Consider the following 27,871-nt stretch of genomic DNA (forward strand, 5'->3'; position numbering starts at 1 on the left):
CATGTAAAATATAATTCATGTTATATTAACGCTAACAGAACAGGAATTATATGTTATATGTAAATATACGCATATGTACATGGATATTAATAAAGAAAAAATTACGCATATGTATTTTAAAGTAGCAAAACTTATCTGCCTTGACGTCACGTCACTTCCGGCCGCTAGGGTTTTTCCGGGTATCGTGTAAACAAGTTGATAGCCACGTGACACGGCAGGGAAAGATTCATAAGCGTCAAAATCTGCAACCGAGTGTTTTTATACTAAAACAATTTAATCTGTAATACATTGCGTTTGCATTTCAGACTTTATCGCTGCAATAGCTCGATGAATGTTTATTGCACGTTAATAATAAGAAGTTACCGCAAGAATCTCTGGATTTGACTTGTGGGTCTGCAACCATATTTTTCTCATATCATGACTACTGAGACGCCTAATATTAGTAAAAAGGTTTTGCAGTATGAAACATTTATTAACGACGTTTTGAGAAGAGATTTGCAGTAAGTATAACCTCATGTTCATTAGAGAAGCTTACAAAAATGCTATGGTGCTAACAATGCTATATTTTTAACTATACAACTGTACCATGATGTTACCAAAGTGCTTGTTACTTAAAAGTGGCTAATGTCATTACTCTTGTGTTTTTACAGGAAAGTGTTAGATCAAAGAGATGGTGTGTATGAAAAAATATCAGAATATCTCCAGCTGAAGAATACAATTAAAAGCCTTCAGGTAATGTCCCGTTATTTCTATGAGAAAGTTTGGGGAGTTTAGTGTAATTTAGAGTACAGTTATACTTTCATTGTCTCTGTTTGTTTCTCATATTTTATGTTATGTGTGGTTATAAGATGTTGCTTAACGGTATTTTATTTATTTTCAGGAAGCTGACAGCAAAGAACTCAAAACAGATGTTGACCTTGGATGCAATTTCTATGTACAGGCTCATGTGTGAGTGATCCAAATCTGATGTGGTTTATAAACTTTATGATGCCAAGGACCCCCAGATATGATGAGGGACTTTTGTGAGGGGCCACTTTCCTAAAATATATGTATATAGGCGTGTGCCAATTTATATATTTTTATGTATAGCGAATATAATTGGCTGCTACACAACAACCCAGCATACAGTAGGTTTATCCATAGGTTTTGGTTTGTTTGTCCATATTCGACCCAACCATGGGTTAAAGGACAAGTTCGGTATTTTAGACTTAAAGCCCTGTTTTTACATTGTTTATGATGAAATAGAACGGTTTTGACTGAAATTTGGACATATGATGCTGTCCCGAGAATTTTCGGGTGTTTTATCACCTCCCACCTCTACAATGGGTTTATAGGTGCACTGGAACAATCCTTCTTAAAATGCATTAAACTTTCGTTTACAAAGACGTGAAACTCACCGAGCGGTCAGGGGTGTTCACTGATATGCACACACAAAAATCGTTTCAAAAGATGCTTTCCAACAGGTTTTATCGTAGTTTTTGTCCAACTCCATTGACTTGTATTGGCAAAGGCAGATTAGCGCCACCAACTGGGCTGGAGTGTCTATTATTCAAGCTCTCAATGGATACGGGTGTGAGGCGTTTGGAAAAATAGGTCCACAAGTTTACAACGAATGGTAAAACACCTGTTGGAAAGCATCTTTTGCAGCGATTTTTGTGTGAGCATATCAGTGAACACCCATGACCACTTGGTGAGTTTCACGTCTTTGTAATGAAAGTTTAATGCATTCTAGGAAGGATTGCTCCAGTGCACCCACAAATCCATTGTAGAGGTGGGAGGTGATTCAAGAAACACCCGAAAATTCTTGGGACAGCATCATATGTCCAAATTTCTGAAAACAGGACTTTGGGTGTAAAATACCAAACTTGTCCTTTAAAACAACCCAAAATGTTTAAGATTGTGAAGGGAAACATTTTTAATTCAAATGTATTTTTATTGCAGCTACTTTGACAATAAATCTTGTTTCGCAGCAGCTTTAAAAGCCTTAAAAACCACAGTGAGTAAAATAAAGGGGACTGTTATGAGAAATAAGAAAAACACTAGAAAGATACAAAACAGATATAAGTAATTCTGGAAGCCCTTTTCACACAGAGATTATGGAAAATGCGTCTTTGGTTTATTCAAACTGCCAATGATTTTCCAGAATCCCATAAAGACGTGACATATTTAAAGTCCTGCACTTAAAATTTTGCTAATTATCCGCGATTTCTCTCTCGAGAAATCATGCACGTGCATTTTAGTTTATGACAAGATCATAAGGAGCACGTGATGCGCTGTCTGTCATGCTGGTGAATGATCTCGGATTCAGCGCAGATTGTGACAAGCTCCCTGATCTCTGCTTCAGTCCAGTTTGCTGACATTTCTTGTCGCGAATGTTGATCTGCATTTAAAGGAGCATACATTTCGAATTTGGTGCCTATTTGACCGAGAAAGGGGATGTTTGTAGTCTCACCCCCACAACAAAGATATTGGACTTCCTTCTTTCAATGATGCAATATAATGATTTTTACATCATTGAAAGAAGGAAGTGCAACACTGAAATCTGTATTTCTCCTGTCTCAGCAGAAACTGAGGAAATGATGCATGACCATTCAAAAACATGACTGGCATTCTAACGATACAAAGCTTAATGCAAATGTGTGAAGTGTCCCTTTAAATCCCTGTGTCTGAACAATAACTTCTGGTTGCAATGATACACAGGAGCCTCTCTGTGTATTTTACAGAAATTTTCTGGGACCAAAGTGCTTTGTGAATGAGGTTTATATAACAAGAAATGAGAGAATAATGTGTAATAATAAATACATTTTATAATATTTATACATTTTCCTTTGTCTTTGAAATTTTCTGGAGGCCCCCTGGGAGTTCCCGAACCCCCTCCGTCTAAAAACAACTTTGCATCAATATCTTTTTTAAACAATATTTGAGTAAATAGTTTATTGCTTTCAGACCTGATTCATCGAAAATATTTGTGGCTGTTGGATATGGATTCTTCGTCGAGTTCACACACGCTGAGGCTTTGAAATTCATAGAAAAGAAGACAGATCAGCTTACAGCGTGAGAGAGTATTTTATTTATCTTTTTGTGAAGTATTCTTATTTATTCATTGTTTGAGTTGAGTCAATTATTAAATCTTTCAGGTATACTGAGGTTCTTACCAAAGACGCAGCAAAGATAAAGGCCAATATTCGCATGGTTCTGGAGGTATGAATGATTGCTGTGCATTTATTGTTATGCTTATATGAAAAATGTATGGTACAGCTGTAATTAAATCTGTTTTTTTTTAGGGACTGAGAGAATTGCAAGGTCTGAAGGATCTTCCAGAGACCAGTCAGAGAGAAGTGTTTTAGTATATTACTAATAACAGTTGCTTCTTTTTTGCACACATGGCTGTAATGTTTGTTTCAAACTATAGAAACAATCAAGTTTGTAGAGACTTTGCATTTTAACAGGTTATACTGTTGTGTTGAGAAATTAAGTGAATAAAATTGCAGTTTTATTTCAGAACATACAGTGTAATTTAGTGATTATTTTAGTTAGAACTAAACAAATCATACTCTCTGTACGAATGCACTTATTTCTTGAGAAACATGAGCGTGCAAATAATCTCGGTCATATCAACAGCACAGTGATTGTGTTGCAAAGGCTACAGAGACCTGTAGAGAGAATTAATAAATGAATGCCCGTTCTGGTGAACTCTTGTGAAAAGTGTATTGACTGTTTAAATTGTTATATCCTGTCTGTTAAGTTTATGTTAAATGTAAAATACAAAATGTAATGTGTATGACATTTGTACAATGCGTTCAAACCTGTGTAAAACTGCCAGGATGCTGCTTCGATTATTGGCCGGTTTTTAATCGACTTATAATTCAGCTCTTTTACTTGATGAAGGCAGTAGGTAATTTTAAGTTTCTGCAGCATCCGTGTGACGGCTAGCCTGTCACACTAGTAACTGTTGCCATGGAAACTGGATGTTGAATTGTGGCAGCAGTGTTAGACTTGCTTCCTGAAATAGATTATTTTTCTTTGTACAAAGACTGACTGCCGCATTTCGACACAATGACACACAATGCGATCATTATAATGTGCTTTGACAGCACCGGCTCTCCAATCACAGACTTATAGTTAAGAGTTAAAGTTTTAAGATGATAAAGATGCACAAATTTTCTTGCATATTAGATTTCCAAATAGTGAAGCAATGCATGCATGCAATGTTATGGCATTACATTTACAGTACGTGTGCTTACCATATTGTTAAATTATTTCATATTTAATACAACATTTGATGAGACAGTTCTGCAGCGGCGACCTGTGGATTGTATCTGTGAGCGCGTGTGGGAGAATTTGCGGGAAATGATTATCTTCATTATGCTGCGATTTTTATCCGACCTTGGTGAGGAATAAAAAGCCGCTCTTTATATGAAGAAAGCAACACATACAAACAATAACACAAAAGTTTGTCCTTTTCATTCATTTTGCTGTAAAGGAGACCCACGTCATGCCTGCGCAGTGACGTCACGACCGCACGGGGACTCGCGGACCTGAGAGAGGTGGAAAAAATAAAAAAAGTGCAACACAAGTAGTCGAGGCGCGTTTGAGAAAACAGGAAGCAAATGGGGGAATGCCGAGGAGGGTTTAAAAACTTAAGAAAGTAGCCTTTCTATCGTGATTTACCGCTTAAAAACTGACATTTGCGGTTGGTTAGAGCGCGAGGACTTTCTGGCCGTTGCCTGGACACCGCTGAAGGAGGGAAGCTCGCGCTGCGCGCCGAAGTGGACGGACCAACGACTACTAGATGAGGGGGTCTCGATTTATTTCTCCTCCCGGACCATCTACCGTGCAGGAATGAACACCAAATCAATGTTATCTTCTTAATGTAACGCCAGGACGCAATATTTAAGCTTTTAAACGCGTCTCTGCTCGATTTTACTTGAGTGTTTTGACGTTGAAAGAAGTCTTCACTCCTCTGACAGCAACGGTGGACGGCAGCGAGCGAGTGAACGACTGAGCTAACGCTTGCTAGCGACTTAGCAGTTAATGTCAACTAACATGGAGGGAGAGGTGTATGTGTTACATAACATCCAAATGCTATTAAATTGCCGACTTTTGACACCCCTCGAGCACAGTTATGGACGTGATTTAATCGCCAAAGAATAAAGCAATCCGTGAGCACGTTGTTTTGCGAGAGATGGAGTCCAACTCGCTTATCAGCGGTAAGTTTTTTTCTTGTTCAAGGAGGTTGGCCATGGAGGAGTAAATTCATTGGGGATTGCAGAGTTTTGGATTTGTAAATCGGCAAGATGATGCTTAATTCAGGAAATCAGAACACAGTGTTCAAATAACTATGATTTGTAAAGTTAAGAAACTGAATTGAAATTAGTGCTATTCGGGGTGGGTTAACAGTAACACATGACCCCCCTACCTGTTGGCAAGTACATGATCAGTGTACAGTATGTGTCTGTGAGAAAGTGTGAGACTATTTTGCAAACCAAATATCTGGTTGTGTCCTTACAGTATGTTGTTTAGGTATCACAAGCAGATTAATGTTACACTGTTGCAGTGTTGTTTTTCTTCTAGTCATTGATTTACTTAGTAACCACCAAACAGTTATATCATATAATTGGTAAAGAATTGTATTTGCTTCACTGTTGTTCAGTACATATATAAAATATGTATTAAATGATGATCTTTGTTGATGTCAGCATTTAAAGCAAGGGCAAACCACTGGTATAGTATCCAGATGTAGGGTAAAGGTTTGATCTTTTACTTATTATGCTTTAGCATAACCAGCTTTACATATTGAACACTTAGAGAACCACTGGGCTACTGAAGATTTACACATTTTTTATATAAAATGAATGTTTTGCACTGTTATGATGAGGTTGTGATCATTGCCAATGAATCCTCACTGCACACGTATAGTGAAAAAGATTGAAGAAATTTGCCCACTGCAGTGATCTGCAATGCCTCTATCAGCATGTCTTCCCTCTTTGTGTTGTGTGTAAATGAAGTAATCTCTGCTATTAACCCTTATGTGTTTTTGGGGATGTTTTCATTCATTTTAATTTGGCCAACTTTTTCTGTGTTTTCTCTTGGTGAAAATTTTCAAAAACTACAGTACACCGTGGCCAAATTCACTACACTTTTGTGTTGTTCGTGGATGAAGACATCTACTACATTAAACTGCTGTAAAAATGTATTGAATTATTATTATTTTCTTTTGCATAAATCTAAATCTACCTCAGCACTGACCAAAACTACTAAAAAAAATCCATGATTTTAACTCTTTAATTGTCAAGTTCATAAGTGATGTCACTGATTATGGGAAAAACACACAAAATGACTGATTTTCAATATGAAAAGTGATTGTGGACTGGATTTTGTTTTCCTTTATCATAATCTTCGGCTTAGTAAAAGCATTGGCTTTGATGCATTTTTTGTTTTTGTGCAGCATCAGATTTAATTTTTCTTCTTCCTCATTTACTATTTTTGCCCCATTGACTTCCATTATAACAACATTTTTTGATGGCAAAGCCATGCCATCATATAATCATGCCTTCTTGATTGTTGGTGTTTTTTTCGTGTGCTAAAGGTAAAATTTGTCACTTTTACTGTTGAATACCATGTGGCTAGCACACCATGCTGCTATACATATAACTCAATGTACAAACCAGAAATTAAGCTTAGTTTTTGCACAATCCTACTAAAGGGTTAATGGTGCCACATGGTGATCAGTAAAAATGACAAATTTTACCTCTTTACAAAAGGAAAAAACACCAACAATCAAGAGTGCATGATTATATGGTGCCATGGCTTTGCAATCAAAAATGTGGTTATAATGGAAGTCAGTGGGGCAAAAACAGTCACGAACAGTAAATGAGGGAGAAAAAATAAAATCTAATTCTGCACAAAAACTAAAAATGCATCAAAGCCAATGTTTTTACAAATCTTTCACACGCCCAAGATCACAATCACTTTTTAAATTGAAAATTGGTAATTTTGTGTGTTTTTTCCCAAATCAGTGACATCACTTATTAGCTCGGCAATTAAAGAGTTAAAATCATGGAATTTTTGTAAACGTTTTACAGGGTTCCCAAGGTTCCTTAAAATCCTTGAAAGTTTGTGAATCTGGGGGGGACAATTCAAGGCCCTGGGAAGTTTTTGAAAATATACATACATAGATGCAGGTCATTGAAAGCGCTTGAATCTATTTTATGCAAGAGGTTTCCTGAAAAAAATCCATATTATTCCCTGTCTAGTGTAGGGTAATATCATAAAAATTCTAGACTTTTAAGCACACTTGCTAAACTGTTCGCTTTAAATGCTTATATCATCTGTATGCGAATGTTGATTCATACCAAAATGCTTTTTTGCATAGTTGTGTTTGACACATGAAAACGTCTCGGGTTACGTATGTAACTGTTGTTCCCTGAGAAGGGAACGAGACGCTGCGTCTTCCTTGCTATACCTCCTGCATCCCTGAAACGCTATTTTTGGCAATATTTCAGATAGTGATATACTTCCTGGCTCCTGCGTGACCCTGTCTTTGTCGTTAAGTCTCATTATTGGTTGAATTTGATACACATTCAGACGCACTTACCCCTGGAGGTGTCCCCAAAGTGTCACTGCAGTGACGCAGCACGAGTTCCCTCAAAAGGGAACTGTAACAATGTATCTTAAAAAGTAACAGGATGTAACCTTGCTCTCACTTAAAATGTGTCCCCACATTTAGTCCTTGGGTATTGGACCTGGAAAGTCATTGAAAGGTCCTTGAATTTGAAGTTAACTAAGGTGTGGGAACCCTGGATTTAGTAGTTTTGAATAGTACTGAGGTTGATTAACAGATTTATGCAAAAAAATATTAATCTGATATATTTTTACAGCCATTTAATTTAGTGAATGTTTTCATCCACAAACAACACAAAAAGGTAGTAAATTTGAACAATGCACAAGGGTTAACCAGCAGACATCACCCAACTCAATGAGACAGGATGGGCACCTTGTTGATAAACCATTAGGAACATTTTGAGAACCACTTAAATGCTTTGATTTGCATATTACAAGTGGATGGTGTGGATGTGTTTATTAGGGATTTATTTTGGTATTTTAACACTGGATGCTCAAATCACAGTTCTGTCTGGCTCTCTTCCCCTATGCCATTCATTCATTTATTTATTTATTCATTGATTCATTCATTTATCATAGGCATGCAGCCTCAGAACTCAAGGTAATTGACTGTTGAGCATTGTGGTCCCCTAACAGTCTTGAGGCAATAAGGTCTAACTGGGAAAAAACAGATCTGTCTCTGTTTGCCTTTCTCAGATGTGCGGGCTGTGATTTAGGAGACATAAGACCGAGGCAAGCTGTGCTGTGTTGGTCTCTTGATTAGTCATGCTATAGCTCTTGTGCTAGAATGTTACACTGCAAAGCAAATTAGGGAATAATCGAAGTGTAAATGAGACAAATGTGAGTCTGATTCTTTGGTTCTGGCTGTACTATAGCAAATGATTTTTGTGTCTAGTAGGCCTCTGGTGATTTTGCTTTTTATATTCTGGAGCCAACATTTTAATGAAGGTGTAGAAGTGCGCCCTGTATAGGCCTTTTCTTAGTAAACCAGTTGAGTTACCAAGAATAAAATGTTCTTTATGAAAGTTGCTTTGCAAAAGCTGTATGTTTTACTGCCCGGAGCTGATTCAGCACGTTTACCTAAACCAGGGGTGGGCAAACTTTTCTTACTCAAATGGCGCATTAGGATTTGGAATAGGTGAAGGGCTGCATACTATGAACGACAAATGTAGCTTAATTTATTCCAATTCCATTTTCATTTTGTCCCATCTTCTTACCGACCCTCGGAGTCAGCTGAAAAATTAAACTTTTGCCGAATCCCATCCACAAATGCCTTGATCGTGTTTTTTTGTTCCTCTTTTAAAATCAATGCGCTGTCGATATCTTCTAGAACAGACTCGATAGCAGAATCTTCACATTAGAGTTGCCGCGGTGACGTAATTTTCCCACCGGTTAATCAGCGCGTCACAAACTTGGTGATCCCGGTATCACCGAGTGGGAGGGGCTTATAAATGCGCGTGCAGACGTGCACATTTTACTTTCACTTTTGAATTACGCAACTGTTTAAATGCATCGCTTGCGTAAGCTGCGTTAAATCGCCTATGAATTTGCGTGCAATGTGAGTGCAACAGCTGGTTTACTTAAGTGCTTGAGTCAATGTGCGCAGGTAATTCCTTACAGAACCCGCCAGTCCCAAGCAGAGCAACCGGCTACTTCTCCATAAAAGCGCTGCTTGAATGATGGGTTTAATATTTTTTCTTGATGAAAAACACAACAACAAAACGATCTCGCTTATATTAAACATCATATATGTATATTATAACAAAAACGAGCAAAGCACGCGGCTTCTGTCATCATCTGGTCAGTCAGCTCGCCTTGCAAACTCTGACAGAAATAAATGAAATCTGACACCTGCGGCTGCTCTGTGACGTGACGCGCGTTCAGCCCCGCTGAATTCAGACAACAGACACATACAGTTGTACGTGTTTGCTCTCTCTAACGAAACTAAATGATTTAATTACACGAAAATATCAAAACGACGGTGAAAGACGGTGTCGCGGTGGCCAGTGATATAACCGGTGAGAGGCTGATGCACCGGTTATCACCGTTTCACCGACTATCGCGGCAAGCCTACTTCACATCTCAATTCTTCAGCGACAGGCAACTTTGTTGTAAAGGGATTCAACACAAGCGCTCTTTGGTGACATGGTTGATTACGTTACTGTTGATCATCTGTCCATCATCGTATAAAGCCAGCCCTGACAATTTGATTTGTCTGAACAGTTTTTGTTCGAGCATAGTAGCGCCACAACGGAGCGACTGCAGACCGAATTTCCCGTCCTGAAATGTTGGGGACGGGGCCAAGTTCGTCTGGCACCCAAAGTGACTTACAGTGTATTACAAGGTATATTTTTTATCAGTGTGTGTTCACTCGGTTTGAACCCATGACCGTTTGCGCTGCTAACGCTATACAGTAGCTATACAGGAGAGGAGATGAATATTATGTACCATTTAATGAATGTTGTATCAATTTTATATGTAATACAGTATATAACAATAATGACTTTTATGTAAGACTAGATTTATTTTTTTCTGTTTGTCATTTGAACAACAAGATATTTTTTGGTCAGTTCAATTTAAAGGATTGGTCCATTTTCTTAAAAGAAAAATCCAGATAATTTACTCACCACCATGTCATCCAAAATGTTGATGTCTTTCTTTGTTCAGTCGAGAAGAAATTATGTTTTTTGAGGAAAACATTGCCGGATTTTTCTCATTTTAATGGACTTTAAAGCCCAACATTTAATACTTAACTCAGCACTTAACAGTTTTTTTCAACGGAGTTTCAAAGGACTATAAACAATCCCAAACGAGGCATAAGGGTCTTATCTAGTGAAACGATTGTCATTTTTGACAAGAAAAATAAAAAATATGTACTTTTAAACCACAACTTTTCGTCTAGGTCCAGTCCAGCGCGACCTAACGTAAATTAGGGGTGTAAAGATTAATCGATTCTTATCGATGCATCGATTATACAGGCGCCGATTCGATGCATCGATGCGTCCGCAAGAGGATCGATTATTAATGTGTTTATTTTGCCGCCTGTCTGCTCGCCTGTCTATTTTCAGCATTCGCTCAGACATATGCGTACAACCAACTATTAAGCTGCGCGTGGCGCTCACTATCCTCATTGTTAACTTCTATGTCACACCGCTTCACACGCGTTATTTACATTTCACAGTCTGTTGTTCACACACATTGCAAAGTCTTTTAAAAGCGATGGAACCGTCAGCGCAACACGCAATTTCTGTTTGAGCCTTTGTCTAGCCCACAGCTGGATGAATTGAGACGCAGCAAGTGACCCGCGCTGTCTCGATGAGTAGAAAATTTCCATAAAAATAAGAACATTAAGCTCTCGTCTAGCGAATCCAATGCTCTAAATGGTCATTAAACATCTAAAACAATACTTATCTGTACGTTTCATGAGAAGTGTATACTGTCCCAAATCCATAATCTAAAGCAAAGATGCGTCTTCATTCACTTTCGGTTTCGTTTTTAAAGCATGCAGAAATGACAGAAAATACATTGCTTGATGTTAAAATAATTATTAAAAGAGATAAAGTTTTGGACCTGATTGATGTTAAAAGAGTTATTAAGAGTGACTCAAAAGCAATCTTCCAGACGCTGTCGTCTGACGCGTATGCACACAAACGCGCGAGTGCGTGACGTGACCCTTATATAGACATTTAAAATTACAGTTTTAAAAATATCTGTTTTGACAAGAATGTCAAAAGGTATGACATATAATCTGTTATATCTGAAGTGAATGTTTGGTTAACTGTTTAGGGAAAAGTATCTGTTGTGTAACATTAGGCTATATTAAACCCTTGCATTAGTCTACATCTTAAAGTGGTCTGTCAGACAGACTCTGTCTTAATGTCAGATTTAAACAATATAAAAAAACATAAATTTAACACATAGTGATATTGTTTTTGCTTTGCGTGAACAGGTGTAGTTCTGTCATGTTTTGTCAGATTCCAACAAATCATGAATTGTTTTGAAGTTTTTTAATGTTAAATGTTTGTTAAATGTTAACTAATGTAAGAAAATTTGCTCATCCCAACTTAATTTGCAAGCACAGGTCACAAATGATGCAGCAGCAAACAGAAATGGAGAAAGAACAAGGTCTTCTAAAGGAAAATTAAATTGGCTGATGGTTCTGTTGAAAATGTAAACAGACTGTTGTAAACATACATTTGCATATAGCATAAATATTTGTCAAAATCCATGTTGATTAGAGCATTAAAAACTTAAAAAATGATAAATTAGAGTAAATTTAGAACAGATAAAAAATTGTAATCTTTTGACAGCCCTAAAAATATCTAGAATTGAATCGGATCGAATCGAATCGGATCGAATCGAATCGGATCACGGGGAATTCTGAAGAATCGAAAAGAATCGAATCGTTGACCTAAGAAATCGGAATCGGATTGAATCGTCATGAAGGTGCCGATTTACACCCCTAACGTAAATGCGTAGTGACGTAAAGAGGTCACGTGTTACGTATATAAAACGCACATTTGCGGACCATTTTAAACAATAAACTGCCACGAAGACATTAATTAGTATCCGTTGACATACAACAACGTAGGAACGGTCCTCTTTCAAGACACTTGTAAACACTGGGGCGGAGTTTCGCGTTCGTCCTCTGTGACCTCTTGACGTCATGGCGTATTGCGTGGGGTCACCTGGCGCATCACGACCAGATCTAGACGAGAAGTTGTGCTTTAAAAGTGTATATTTTTTTATTTTTATTGTCAAAAATGACAATCGTTTCGCTAGATAAGACCCTATTGCCTCGTTTGGGATCGTTTATAGTCCCTTTGAAACTCTGCTGAAAAAAACTGTTATGTGTTGAGTTAAGTATTAAATGTTGGGCTCTATTAAAGTCCATTAGAATGAGAAAAATCCTGTAATGTTTTCCTCAAAAAACATAATTTCTTCTTGACTGAACGGAGGGGGACATCGACATTTTGGGTGACATGGTGGTGAGTAAATTATCTGGATTTTTCTTTTAAGAAAATTGACTAATCCTTTAACGTTTGAGAAATACAAAAACCTACTTATGCTTGGTGTATATTTATATTTTGGAGTCTTCAGTAATTGCAAATGGAGAGTTTTAAATGTAGACATTTCTGCAGTCTTGGGCTTTGTAAAACCTTTATCTGTGAGGTGTTAATAATGGGTTAAGAGGAAAATATGACATTTAAATCCTGTTGGAGAGGTTTGAAAAGCTCTTTTTTGATTTAGTGTATAGTTGTAAACGCTCTCCATTGGATTCTCTGTTATATTTTCAGTCCCAAAATGACATCATCTATTGACAACGGTTTTATTGTTAATGAATGCACTCATTAACGGGTGATATTAATGAAAGAGATTTTATGCACTGGGTTACAATAAAACACTTGCCTTTATTGTCATCAGCAATTCGCTGTAATTTATTTGGTTCAGTGTACTTAAAGGGTGGGGGGGTCTTTTCATTCCTTAGAAACTGTTGCTTAAAGCCTTTTACCATGGTGATTGTTTCTAAGGTGTTGCTTATGAGTTACGTAAATGACGGGGGGAATGGTAATAAGGTTAATTTGCATTCCTAACATGTTCTTCCTGAACTTGTGATACACGTCCTCTTCTGCTGACTGAAGGACCATTAATTTCTTTCACTTCTCACTTGATTTCACTGCAGATAAAATGTTCCCATCTACTCAAGTCCAGCACTAAATGTCTAAAAAAACCCACACAATTTCATTCACCATACCGTGAATGAGAGACATAATTCTTAACCTGTTGGATATGGTTATAGTCCCCCTGTGGTGAAAATGACGTTTTTATTCTTGTTTTTATGTCAGTGTGGTGTTTTTAATATGCTTTAAGGCAAATCATGTGCAAATGTATTATTTAACACCATTGATGAGTATTTTCTCCATAAAAGTGGAGTTTTTCAAAGACGTTCCCGCAGTTTAAAATCACCTGGTTTCATCACATCATTAGGCTACAGATGAACGAATGAATCAGTAGTTCGAGCCATAGATATTAGTTATGGATTAAGGTTGGGAAATGAATTTCGATTCCAATTCTGAAATCGGATCCATAAGAAAGGAATTGGATCCTTGTTAAAAAAATATTAAATTTCCAATCCACTTAACGATTACGGACCGCACGGTCACATAATTTGACGTTATCTGCCAAGACCTGAGTCACCTGACCTATAACCATCTGTGCACAGTGTGCAGGACCGTTTGTTTAAAAACTTAGTCGGCACGATGGACTGTGGTGGAAGGTGCTCTTATGTATGGCTGCATTTTGCAAAATCAAATCTAAGTGTAATAAAAAAGTTTATTCATCAGATAAAAGAAATTTATACAGATCTCAAACAACATGAGGGTGAGTAAATTATGACACAATTTCCATTTTTCAACTATCCCTTTAAAATCAGGGCTAAAATATTAGTGCTGCAATTGCGCAGGTCACGTATGCATTGTGTAAAACGGACTTAGTAGTTATGTGTCTGAAACTGCTGAATGTAGCATGTATATATCTGAGTTGGTGCAAAATAGTCAATGCAAGACTCATTTGCATATTCATATCTGTGGTCCGAGCTGTGAGATTAAGTAGAGGCAGGGACTCATTTGGATATTCATCGGTGCGCATGTACTAAAAGAGAAAACATTCAAGCTGTTTTAAAGGGACAGTAAGTAGGATTTTCCCCCATCTAGTGGTGTAATTGTGTTTTGCATTCAAACGAATAGTGCTGTCTAGCGCCTCGCTTTTCCTAATGCGTGTTGCAACTACGGTAGCCTTTATGTACTCACTGATTTGTTCGAAAATTCTGAACAAAAATGCATTGTGGAAACACGTTTTGGTAGGCTAGTGCTTTTTGTCCCTCTCTGCTATTATAGTTTATCAGTATGGCGAAACGACGTAGAAGCCTCCTTGTCCCTTTAAAGCATGAAGAAATTACTGGCACAGGAAAAACTTTTACATATGCTATTATGATACTCAAAGATGAGTTTTAAAAAATAAAATACAGGGTGACTTTAAATCTCTGAGGCTAGTTTTATAACACTGATTATAGCACTGTGCTCCTCTGTAGATCAGTGGTAGAGCATTGCGTTAGAAGTGCAAAAGGTCATCATCTAGGGCAGTGGTTCCCAAACTTTTTGCTTTTTAGGTTTAATTACACAGAATTCATGATAAATGGATGTATTTTATAAAATGACATAAAACTGGGGGCCCCCTGGAACCATCTCGCGGCCCCCAGTTTGAAAACCACTGATCTAGGGAACACACGTTGGTAAAAGAAATGTATACCACGTAATGCACTGTAAGTCTCTTCGGATAAAAAATTCTGCCAAATGTGTAAATGTAAGATTCAGTTTTAAAACAAAATACCTATAATAACCAAACCTTGTCATTTAGATTCTATAGCAGAATAAAAGTTTTTGTTTACATCATATATGTGTGTGAACTGTGTATAATAATTATGTATATATTAATATGCACACATGCATGTATAAATTTAAGAAAAATATATATTTATATATTAAGTATTTATATGTATATAATATAAATTATTCATAAATATACAAATGTATATACAAATGGAAACTTTTCTTAAATATATACATGCATGTGTGTGCATTTATCTATACAAAGTTATTATACACAGTACACATACATATATGATGGAAACTAAAACTTTTATTTTGCTATAAATTAATCGCAATTAATCGTTATGCATCCCTAAATGGAATACAACCTTTTAGCCCCCTTTAAACATTGAGCTCTAGTTCAACATACAGTTTCATCCACTTGAGTATTGATGATAACAATAAACTAATATAGGTTTTTTTATACACAGAAATGTATATTAGTTGCTATTTGCCCTGCATTTATTTGACTTTATTCATTGCAACTATTTACCAGCATGTGAGCATAGATATACTTTTACTAGGGTTGTGTATCGATGCATCGCGTTCCCCATTAAAAATATCTGTCTGAAATCGATTCTGAATCGCAAGGCTGCAATTCTGTGCTTCATGCACAACTTGTGCATGTACTACAGCTCTGTGATCAATAGGAAGTCCTTATCAATCTGAAATCACTATGAGTTTGAGTCATTTATAACGTGCATTTAAAAAAGCAACACCCGTTAAACAAAATCTTTTAAAATATTTTTTTATTATCATGAAAATACCTGAAACAATTTGAAGAACAGCGATAAAATATGCCTCTAGACATTTCCTGGAATAGCGTTTGTAATGGTACTTTTTCTGTGGCACAAATGGCGTTTCTGCACGAGAGCGCCCTCTGGCTTTTGGATGTGGCGGCATTTCACCGTAATTCATTAAAATTCATTCATTACGAAAACGCGCATTTGCACGATTAATCGTCATAGCCCTAACTATTACAGCACAACAACTTTTTGGACACAACTTTGTTGTAATCTGGTTTTGAATCTAGCTTGAATATTTCAAATAATAAAAATAAACTATGAATATAAAGTATACTAAGCCTATAAGCTTAAGGTTAGCACCCTAAAACTTTAGCCATTGGGTTATTGCCACTCGTTGACTAACATGGTCGGTTTTCTTTCTGTTTTAGCGATGGATCCATCCATTACATTGTGGCAGTTTCTGCTGCACCTGCTGGAAGATCAGAGTCAGAAGCACCTGATCTCCTGGACGTCTGATGATGGAGAATTCAAGCTGCTGGACGCTGAGGAAGTGGCCAGACTCTGGGGGCTCCGCAAGAACAAAACCAACATGAATTATGACAAACTGAGCAGGGCACTTCGTTACTACTATGACAAGGTATGTGTAGAGACCAAGATGTTCACCATGTCTGTAAAAATGAGTTTTTCAGTGAATGACATTTAGACAGCTTTTATATACTGTCTTGAATGATGCCAAATGAGTACATCGCTCAATTGAAAAATAACATTTTAATTAAATAAAATGAATAGAAAATTTGTTACATTGTAACAATCTAACAGTATAACATAATGTAATATATTTATGTATTAACAAAATAATACAGTCAATGTGGCATTAACATTTCTTTTGCATTTATTTGTGCTGGGCGAAGATTAATCGCGATTAATTGCATACAAAATAAAAGTCTTTTTTTGCATAATATATGTGTGTGTGTGTGTGTGTGTGTGTGTATGTAATGTGTGTAATTATTATGTATATTTAACCACATACATTCACATACATGTATTCATTTCAGATTTTTTATTTATATATAATTTTTTAAAATTTATATATAATATAGAATATACAAAAATGTAAATAAATATATATATACATGTAAAACATGAATGTGTTTGTAATGTATTTATATATACCTAATAATTACACACAGCACACGTATAATATGCCAAAAATCAATTTTATTTGTATAGATTAATCGCGATTAATCTTTGCCCAGCACTAACTTATATCCTAAATTTTTTTTTTTACAAAATTAGAGCGAGTGCTATATTGTCTAATGTCAAGTGCACATTAATGTTTAGCCCTTTTATTTCACCCACCCACAGAATATTATTAGGAAGGTTAGCGGCCAGAAGTTTGTCTACAAGTTTGTGACATTTCCCGACCCCAACTCTGCTGATGGGATGAAAGGGCCCGAGGATTCCCAGAGGGCCAGTACAGGGGAGAAATTGGAGCAGTCCATCCAGACAAAACCTTTAGGCGGTGCTAACGTCACCAACTCATGTCTCTCCAAGAGCCTGCAGGTCCAGCGCTCCTCCCCCGGCTCAGTGCAGCGCAGCTCCCGCAACGATTACATGAAGTCCGGTCTCTATTCTACGTTCACTATTCAATCCCTCCAGACACCCTGTAAAGCCACATCCAGACCCATTAAAACAGAGCACACCCTGGGTGACACCAGCCCCAAAACTGCCTCAATGGACCGCACATTGCATGAGGTCAGCCTCTTTCTGGATCTTATTGCTTGAGAAAGACATTCGTATCTGTGGATTCTTTCGCTGTGATTATGTACGTGTGCTTTGCAGGTGCGTGTGCATTATACAGAAGCACAACAGGGTAGTGTTCAGGCCCAGTCGACTGTAGAGAGCAGTAGTCTGCAGGTGATCGTGACCCACCCGTCTCCATGTGCTACACCTGCACTCAGCCCCCAGACACCCTCTGGCTCTGCCACTGCAGTCACGGTATGGATTTACTCATTTATATTTATCATATAATATAAGAATTGATTTATTGATACAACTTTGCAAATTGAGTGGAATATACAGCTGTGTACCTCTAGTTGTATTTGACACGTCTCGGGTTACGTATGTAACTGTTGTTCACTGAGAAGGGAACGAGACGCTGCGTCTCCACTGCCATACTTCTTGCGTCCCTGTAATGCCGTCTTTGGCAATATTTCAGATAGTGATATACTTCCTGACTCCCGCGTCACCCTGTCTTTGTCGTTAAGCCTCACCATTGGTTGAATTTAATATACACATTCAGACGCACTTACCCCTGGAGGCGTCCACAAAGTGTCAATGCAGTGACGCAGCGCGAGTTCCCTATGAAAGGTTACTGTAACAATGTATCTTAAAAGGTATCACGATGTAACCTTCCTCTTACCTGAAATGTGTCCCCGCATTTAGTCCTTGAATTTGAGGGTATTGGACCTGAAAAAAGTCCTTGAAATGTCCTTGAATTTAAAGTTAACAAAGGTGTGGGAACCCTGTGGGTGTTTCTTAATCCTTAACTTAAATTCATCTTATTGTCCCACAGAACGCCCAGCCGCAGAAGAGCCAGAGTTTGGGCGACCCGCCCCAGATCTACCTATCTGATCCCAGCTCTCTGACCTCCCTCATTCCTTTGGCTCATGGGGAATGTGTGGTCAACCCCTCTCAGCCGGTGTTTGTGGTCATTAAGCCTCCACATGTAGGGCTGACCAAAGAGTCCAGCATCCTGCCTGAAGAACGCATACTGGAGATCGTTAATCTGGATGAAAAATCAGAGGATGAGGTAAACGGTTGTGTTACAGTCTATTAAAATGCAATAAAGTTAGGAAAGTTCTTCACAGATGATTATTTATTAAATCATTCCTCCAACAGGCTCAACCAGTGTCAGCGGTTCCTGGAGTAACGGACGCCCCGATCCCTGTGGATGCAACGACACCCTGCGTGGAGCCTGCGGTCCAGACCGTTGGGGAAGGAGAGGTCAAGGATAAGCCAGAGCTGCCTGGTTGGTCAAACATCATCATTGTTGTAACATTAAAAATACAAAAACTCAAGGTTATGTGCTTTTACCAGATCTCAAGCATGGTAAAATCACTATAATAGCTTTATGTAACCATGAAAATGTAACACTCTCCATTTTAACCCATTTTCAGAAGACACCAATACTGCATCAGCCTCTCTCCCAGTAAGCACACAGGAAGTCCATCCTCCTAAATCAAAGAAGCCGCGCGTGCTCGAGCTCCCGTCCTCGTCCTCGTCCCCCCTGCTGCCCCCTGGACTATCGCTGGATAAAGTGAATGCAGCAGTGAACAGTCTCCTGGCACCCGGCAGTGCTGCTAATACCCTAACACCTACAGTCATCACCTCACATGCCCTGGTGAGCCAAAACTACATTTACATGAGACTATTAATCTCATTCGACTAGCCTTTGAGTCACTTATCATGCACTTCACTAGTTTTTTTGTTTAAACTAGCGCTGCCAGAGATGCATAAAATGAAAATGCATAAATGCATTCGGTTTATTTGATGTAGCCTAGTTTTATTGTGTTAGATTTCATGACAGATGGCCCGGTTCAGTACACAACAATTCTGTAGGCGAGTTCTTGTATTTGTAAATGTTAAAGAAAGAGGCTCATATATATACATTTGTTTTTATAGACATTTTTAGCAGCAACAACATAAACAAACGGCTTTTGTGGACTAACTGCAACTTCCGGTAGACTTCAACATAGACAAGAGTCCTTTTACAGTAGTTTATTTCTGATAACAAGGAAAAAAAGACAAGTAAATTACATTCGTTCATATATAATATAGCAGGGAAAATAAGTATTTGACACATCAGCATTTTTATCAGTAAGGCACTTTCTATGCCATTTTGCACCTTGTTCTCTTCATGTGTTCAACACTTATTCATTTCACTTTATTTATTATGACTCAACTTGTATACTTAAATGTTCTGATTTCTTTGTATGAATTCAATATCTTGCTTGATGGCTACATCTGGTGGAAATTTTGTGTCAATAGCCCACTTAGAAATCCCCTTACTGATAAAAATGCTGATGTGTCAGTCAAATACTTATTTTCCCCGCTGTATCCAACACGTATCAACTGTCCTTGAGCTAACGTTACTGTGTAAAATTAATGTATACAATGTTAGCTGCAGGCAACTGCAACAACACGCGTGCGTCTGATGAAATTGTCTATAGAGCATTACTTAAAAAATGCGACTGTACATTTATATATTAAAGGTGTAATTTATTGTAACATGAAATCATTAGTTTTATTGCTATTTGTTAATGCAGATTTGATTTTGAAACACTGCTTTTTGTAAGGTAAAAGTTATTGTAGGTCGTTATTATTATTATTATTATTATTATTATTATTATTATTATTATTATTATTATTATTATTGTATACTAGTACTTGTTTCAAATCACAAAAAGATTAAACTTATAACCCCTCCTATTAAATTTCTGATTACTTTAGTCATAATAAAGATTCATCATTATCCTACAGTCTTATGCAAGGGTGTTTTCAGAGCCAGAGCTTTAGTTATGCCGTACTTGTCATAATATGAAAGACCTTGTTCTTTTATTGTGGGAGGTGACAGAAGTGTTTGTGCCATATGAACAGATGCTTCAGTTGTACCAAACTCTTTTACTAAGGCGTTTATTGGCACAGCAGAGAGATGCGAGTACTTATGTTGCCAGATAACCAAGAACAAAGAGATACAGTGACCTTGTAAAGCAGTTTACTCACAACCTCTCTCTCTCTCTCTCTCTTTCAGACTCCAGTCCTGTTGACACCGAGTCCGCTGCCCTCAACCATTCACTTCTGGAGCACGCTCAGTCCTATCGCCCCACGCAGCCCTGCCAAGCTCTCCTTCCAGGTGACACTTCCTGTCTGCACAGTTTCTCTCCACAGCATGGCAGCAGTGCACCATCTGTCCCTGCACACACCCTCAACACAAGCCTGTGAAAGCCTACTCTCATTCATAACCTTCAGATACATCTTCACATCTACTGCCTCTAATATTACTCATATTCCTTTGTTTGTTTTAACTTGTAGCCCGTTTGTTATCAAATACAGTTCCTGTCAAAACTTTGATACATTAACTTGTTCTTAATTTATATTTTTTTTTACATTCGCAAAACTATAGCATAACACAGAAATGTAGCTGTTTTATCATATGCAGTGTAGTTATCCTCTGCTGGAATTTGTAAAATCTTACTCATGGAAAGCATATTGATGTCACACCTTGAAATGCATTTTGAACAGTATTGTAGTTTACATCTATTCTGAGCTCTTACACTTCAAAAAATTATTTTCAAGAAAAAGTTTCTTGGTATTTTTGTCATGTTTTCAGTAGAAATGTCTCAACATTCTTAAATTAAGATGCTTTTTCTTGATGAGCAAACAGACCCACCAAAATAAGTCTAGTTTTTAGACCAAACAGATCAAATTTAAGTGATTTTGTGCGCAAAACAAGCAAAAAAATCTTCAATCTGAATTTTTCTTGAATTTAGTGTTTAAGAAAAATGTTTAAGATTTTTTTGCTTACCCCATTGGCAGATTTATTTGCTTGTTTTATGCACAAAATCACTTAAATTTGAGCAAAGAAAAAATAAAAATTTGAGTTTTTAGACAAAAAATATTGAATTTGTGCTTAAAACAAGCAAATAAATCTGCCAATAGGTTAAGAAAAAAATCTTGAAATAAGATTATCAAGAAAATATATCTAGATTTAAGAATGTTTAGATATTTTTTCTGAAAACAAGACAAAAATACTTATTAAGAAAGTAATTTTTTGCTGTGTATTAGCTGTTTTTCCTTCGATTTTCAGTCTAAGTAATATATTTTAAAATACAATTTTATTTTTTTAAATAAAATAAATTAATAGGTTTGGCACAAAGATTTGTCTACAAAAGTAGTTTGTATAGTGTTAACAAACGTTTGACCAGTACTGTATGTTTATTTATTAGCTTCATTTAATGTAGCTACAGAAATTGAAGTCTGCCATTTTATAATTTTAATCACTTTTAAAAAATCAAATTTAAAAATGTGATTATGATATTTCCATCTATATTTTTAATGAGCCAGAGCAATTTTATTTTTACATCAATAATAGAGATTTTACACATTAATGTATCAAACATGGTTATTATAAGCATGGCCATAGTCAGGGTTTGAAAATTAGTGAGGTCCAGGGCTGTTAAGAGTTAACAAATGCTGTCCCAGGACAATTCTTAAATTAAGATGCTTTTTCTTGATGAGCAAAAAGACCAAAAATATCATATTTAAGTGATTTTGTGCATAAAACAAGCAAAAAATCTGCCAATGGGGTAAGCAAAAAATCTTGAAGATTTTTTTAAACACTAAATTCAAGAAAAATTTGCTTACCCCATTGGCAGATTTTTTTTGCTTGTTTTGTGCACAAGGTCACTTAGGTTTGATATTTTTGGTCTAAAACTAGACTTATTTTCTTGGGTCAAAAATACTAAGAAAATTTTTTCTTGAAAATCATTTTTTGCAGTGTAGTCTTTAGGTGCGTGCCCTTGTTGCCAAACAAATAAACAAAAAAGTCCATAAAGAAAAAATAACGAAAGTTCAGACCTTGTCTTTTAGGAATAAATTAGAGACATTGCAAACACATACCTGCACATTCTCACTTTATAAATTTCACATTAATTGCTATAATATTAAACGCTACTTCTAAAGAGGATTTTTCACAATGGGATCTGGCAACACTGCGAATGCTGCAGCCGCCGGTGTCTCACAGCTGCTTGAGCCAATCTCCGTCATTTTACGCAAAACTATACAGTAAACTGTCCAAACGTAATTATATATGCGGATGCCAAAATGAGTCGTTTAAAAGTAATAATTGTTAATTCAGAAAAATATCATTTTATTTTTTATATGAAAAATTTACCGGACCTCGGTGGCCTCATAGCTGGCTACGGGCATTATTATAAGTTTCATAGCTTGGGTGACTGTTTCTGGTACTCTTTCAAACTTATAACCAGTAGGGTTAAACCGGTTTAACGGTTAACAGCTTGCAGATATACTAATGAAGTATATTCCGTGGCAGAAATGTTGTTAATTCTAATTTCAAATATTAGTAAATACAATAACTTATTGAACAGTGCCATCCTATCACTGTCAACAATGTATAGTAATGAATCATTCCTTGGTATCTTTCTTTTACAGTTAACAGATCTTACCACTAACTACTGTTAACTACTTGTGCTTTCTTTGGAAAAAAATCGTTTTGATAAAAAATTTGGGCTTTTTGCACAGCTTTTAAGAAAAGCATGTGAGCGCCCTCTGCTGGACATGAATAACATTCCAGTTTTTCAGGCAAATACAGTAAAGTTGAGTGTTTTACAGGAACAGGTGCTTGCTCATCTGTAAATTTTTGACTGTAATAATTTAGTCTTGTCCTGTTACTCTTACAGTTCCCCTCCAACGGAAGCAATCAAATCCAGATCCCAGCACTGAGTGTAGATGGTCTGTCCACGCCTGTCGTTCTCTCCCCTGGACCACAAAAACCATAACCTGCTATTGATTCCTTTACCTTCGGTTGTGGTGATTGGCTTCCTTCCCAGCCAATGAGATGCCGAGGAACAGAACACGGAAAACTCTGTGTGTTCCGGTTGGGGTATCTGCTCCGGCGATGATACAGCAAGATGAGCGTGCTCTTCTTTACGATTGGTCGACAGAGCAGCCCGACTTCAGGCTTAATGGTGGCATCTTAAAGACTGTTTACAGATTATTTTCCCCTTTGCCTTTTTATATAGTCATGTTTATTTATTTATTTTTTGTTGTCTCAAGACAACAGAAGCATCTTGGTGGACTTTCTGGAAAACTCACAATGACAATTTTCCTTTGGAACTTTTGGATTTTTTATGTTCTTACCGTAACAACGAGTTATGGACCACACGAGGTAACCTTTGATTGATTAGTGGCATGAAATGCCCTTACTTACAGACTTGAGTATTTCTTTATTTTGTGTAAATGGAAAGCATGCATTTAAAGTCTGAGAGACGACATCACATCCAGGATTAAGTGCAAGTTCAGATCAGTTTTTGGCAATGGATTTATCAGTTTTAAAGGACATGGCACACTGTTGTTGTTTTTACGCATTTTGCATTTTTCTATGGACAAAAGACAATTAAGGAGGCATTAAAAATGCCAAAGGAATGTCATTCCCGGGATTGAAGAGGAGACCAAGCAGGAAAAGATATGAGATATTAAGTTCAGGAATGTATCAGTATATTTTTAAATCTAGGACATTCCTTTATTTCACAACTTTGTAAATATATTTTCTACCCATTCCAGTTTGGACCGATTAAATATTTGTTCCTCATTTTTTACTTTCTAATTTTCAAGGAACCCTTTTCCATAGCAGCATCTGAAACGAAGATACGTGTTGGGAGCGCCACATCCAAACTTTTGCGGTTTTATGTTTTTAAAAAGAAATACTGGAGGAGACCAAAGACTGTCTAATATATCCAATCCATCTCAAAGCATCTCTTTTTTTTATTTTTACATCTTTCTCTCATTTTAGTAAAGGGCTACAAGAACCTTAACGCTACCAAAACACTGTACAGTATAAAACTGCACCTGACTCGCCAGCTATAAGTGTTCACTTCAATAATGGTGTAAATAGTTATTCACAGAAGAGCAGGAAGTATGTAGCTTCATCTGCTTTTGATATCATTGGTAGTTTTGTGTAAACTTGTGGCCCGCCCTCCTCTTATGCCATGTTCGTCTGATGTGTTAAAATCACACATGCGGTTGTTACCTCAAAGCTGTCAACAGCTCAACGTGTCAAAGTGAAAGTCAAGGCAGGCACGCAAAATACGTTGCGACTCTTTCCTACCGACAAACAAAGCCAACGATTATTTGCATATCATCTTGCACTTAACAGTTTTTAAATGTGCTCATGTTTCGTGTGGGGAAATGATGTTGGTTATATATAGACGTCACGTCTGTAGAAAGCTTCAGTGTTGATTGACGGCGGTTGGAGTGATGCGGAGATCTACTCTGTATGGTGCTTTGAGTATTTTCATCTTTTGATTTTACATTTGGGGGTCGGCGACTTAGAATTTGGCTGCTTGGTTTATTCTGATTTGATATCTGCTAATTGTAATAAATCGAACCTGTTGCTTTTGTATGTCAGCTTGGATTGTTTTATTTTGATAAGTTTATACCCCTTAAAAGACATGCAGCCCACTGTACATGCTTTACATCCTCAGCCAATGCAAACTGTACCATCGCAGCTTCTGGTGCCATCAGATGATGTCACTGATGCCCACGACACATTGAATGTTTAGTCCAGATGGCGTTTTGGGATTTCTGCCCCCTTGCGTCACCAAATGCTGAGCTCATGTGCACAATAAATGCACCAGTGACGTAGTATTAGTATATTAAAATGTAATCAAAGGTTTTCAAATCAAATATTTATCACCTTTACAACAAACCGGTAATATCTGATAACTCACAGTGATGGTAAATTTAGTGATTCATGCCCCTGTAGTGAATTTTTAATGCGATGAGTCTGCAGTACCGCCTCTGTTTTCGGTCCATCACTTTCCCCTCAGGCCTATCTGAGTTTCAGGGATAGCGGATCGGACCGCATGCGCCTCCGAATGTCCGTTTCACTCGAGCTGCGCGGCTGAGCTCTGTAATGTACAGCGAATGCATTTAACAGCTGATGTCTTTGAGCTTCATTCCCTGCTGTGATGCTGCTGTTTACTTGACTGTACATCAGCACAAATCAATACAGTGATGTGCACCATTCCCCGAATTAAACTATTAGATAGTGATGACTTCATCTCCGTTTTGGGATGAATGTTTACAAGCTACAGGCTTGTGTAAAGCTTAGAAAAGAGAGAAACAGTGAGCCATATCCATTTCAAACCTTTAAAGCATACGTTTATATATGTGATATAAAATGAAATCTGTATATTTTGGAAGACATTACAATAGTGTTATAGGTGAATATTTGTCTGAAAAGAAAAACAAATGTAATATTGTGATTTAATGAGCCTTTGTCATGTTGATAAAATATCGGCCCACTTTCAGATAGTAAAACTAATGCTGCACGTCTCTGGACCCACAAAGACTGTTTGGGTATCTCAATACCCAATTTTAATAGGCCTTAAAGTTGGATTTCTGGTTAATGACGACACCTTTTTGGTATTAATAGTGATGCAGTTTGTTTTTCTAACGTCAACCCAGGATGATATTTTCATGTGGTGATCAGTCACATTTATTATGCTTGTAACAAGAAAAATATGGAAGAGATTTGAATTAAATGACTGTTTTCACACCCTGTTCCCTTACGAGAACCAAAAACGTAAAAAAAAATTGAATTTGTTTTAATTGTAAATGAATGTTGATAACCAGCATGTGATAAATACACTTTTATGCAAATATAAAGACATAGCCATTTATGAAATAATAGAGATGTAGGCTGAGACGGTGTTTCTATTGTGTCTATAAATTATTTCCAAATACCAGCAAGGGGTTTTGCCATTAAGGTGAAAGTTTCCATTAAGTTTCTCATTGAGAAAACCTGTTTAAATGCTCGTCACCTGCTGATGAAGTCACAAATCCAAGTACCAAACTTGACGCGGATGAAAACATCGTGGCTCAAAACTGTTATTCCTGGAGTTACTGAATATATCTGCGGCGTCGGATGCTGTAATGAGTCTGTTCACTTTTCACTTCTCTTTGAAATGTTATGTGGGAACTGTTATGTATTGTATGACTCTATATTCAATAACGTGTTGGGAAATCTTGCGCTATGCGTATATTTGTGTAAAAATGTCCGCTATTTGTGTAAAGGAAGATCGTACAGCCCTGTTCAGCTTATGGACTGTTGAAAAGCAGAAGTTTGTGGCCTCGGCTCCCTTTCTCAGATGAGAGTCTCTCTCTCTGGGAGTTTATTTCATAAAGGGACATAAAGGCTTTTATTTTTCTGAACTGTCTAATATTATATATTATATCTACTGGAAAGAGAGACAAAACTATTTTTCATCTGCACATTCTACTTTGTTTGTGTATGTGATGGATATTAATCTTGTTTTCTAAAGACAAAAGAGACTTGTAACTAAGATGAAAAATGTCAATAAAACGCTATTTTGTTCTTTACAGTGTTTAATCTCATTTTTGACATCGGTTTGTCCGAAACATAATCAGATTTCCCAAGAGAATATAGCATTGCAGTTGTTTGATACGATTTTTATAGATAGTAAAAAAAAATAGGGAACCAAGACAATGCTAAAAGTTTTATTATAAAAACACAAATGTGAGTTTGGACCACAAAACCAGCCATAAGGGTCAAGTTTTTTAATTTGAGATTTATACATCATCTGAAAGCTGATCAGTTATAGGACAATATTTGGCCAAGATGTACCACTACACTTGTCAACATTTAAAGTGGATCAAAAGCTTTCATAAAAGTTGTCTTAAAACCAATATCTGTTCTTTTCTTAGGACAACTTTGATTAACTTTTTTGATTCACTTCAAATGTTGACTAGTATTTGAAAAATCTAGAATCTGAGGTGGGCTGCATAAGGTTTAATCGCAACAAATTGTTTGCAGTATAAACGTTTTTGTTTATATAATATATGTATGTGTATTCTATATAATAATTATGTAAAAATAAATACACATGCATGTATAATTTTAAGGGGAAAAAAGTATATTTTAAGTATTCATATTAATGTATAATATAAATTATATATAAATTAGTGCTGGTCAAAGATTAATCGCGATTAATTGTGATTAATCGCATACAAAATAAAAGTGATTTTTTGTTTGCATAATATAGTGTGTGTACTGTGTGTAATTATTATGTCTATCTAACCACACACACATATACATACATTAATTTCAGATATTTTTTCATATATTTATAGTTTTTTTATTTATATATCATATAGAATATATAAAAATATAAATAAATAAATATAAATACACATGTAAATGTTTCTTAAATACATGCATGAGTGTGTGTGTATTTATACAAAATAATTACA

General features: G+C 36.7%; 2 protein-coding genes across 2 annotated transcripts; both read left to right on the forward strand.

Annotated features, from left to right (window-relative positions):
- The first annotated feature begins 193 nt into the window (after positions 1–193).
- On the forward strand, positions 194–3,504 carry uxt (ubiquitously-expressed, prefoldin-like chaperone). Its single transcript, XM_055169203.2, has 6 exons — positions 194–500; positions 651–732; positions 881–948; positions 2,947–3,054; positions 3,138–3,201; positions 3,285–3,504. Exons 1-6 carry the CDS (start codon positions 418–420, stop codon positions 3,345–3,347), a joined length of 468 nt encoding a protein of 155 aa, XP_055025178.2. The 5' UTR covers positions 194–417; the 3' UTR covers positions 3,348–3,504.
- An 812-nt stretch (positions 3,505–4,316) lies between these two features.
- elk1 (ETS transcription factor ELK1) lies at positions 4,317–26,980 on the forward strand. The gene is made up of 9 exons (XM_055169201.2): positions 4,317–5,210; positions 16,225–16,433; positions 17,162–17,551; positions 17,639–17,794; positions 18,372–18,608; positions 18,698–18,827; positions 18,976–19,199; positions 20,610–20,711; positions 23,278–26,980. The coding sequence occupies exons 1-9, from the start codon at positions 5,186–5,188 to the stop codon at positions 23,374–23,376; spliced, it is 1,572 nt and encodes a 523-aa protein (XP_055025176.2). The 5' UTR covers positions 4,317–5,185; the 3' UTR covers positions 23,377–26,980.
- The last annotated feature ends 891 nt before the right edge of the window (positions 26,981–27,871 follow it).

This window comes from Misgurnus anguillicaudatus, chromosome 5 (genome assembly GCF_027580225.2).
Source record: "Misgurnus anguillicaudatus chromosome 5, ASM2758022v2, whole genome shotgun sequence".
Taxonomy (NCBI): domain Eukaryota; kingdom Metazoa; phylum Chordata; class Actinopteri; order Cypriniformes; family Cobitidae; genus Misgurnus; species Misgurnus anguillicaudatus.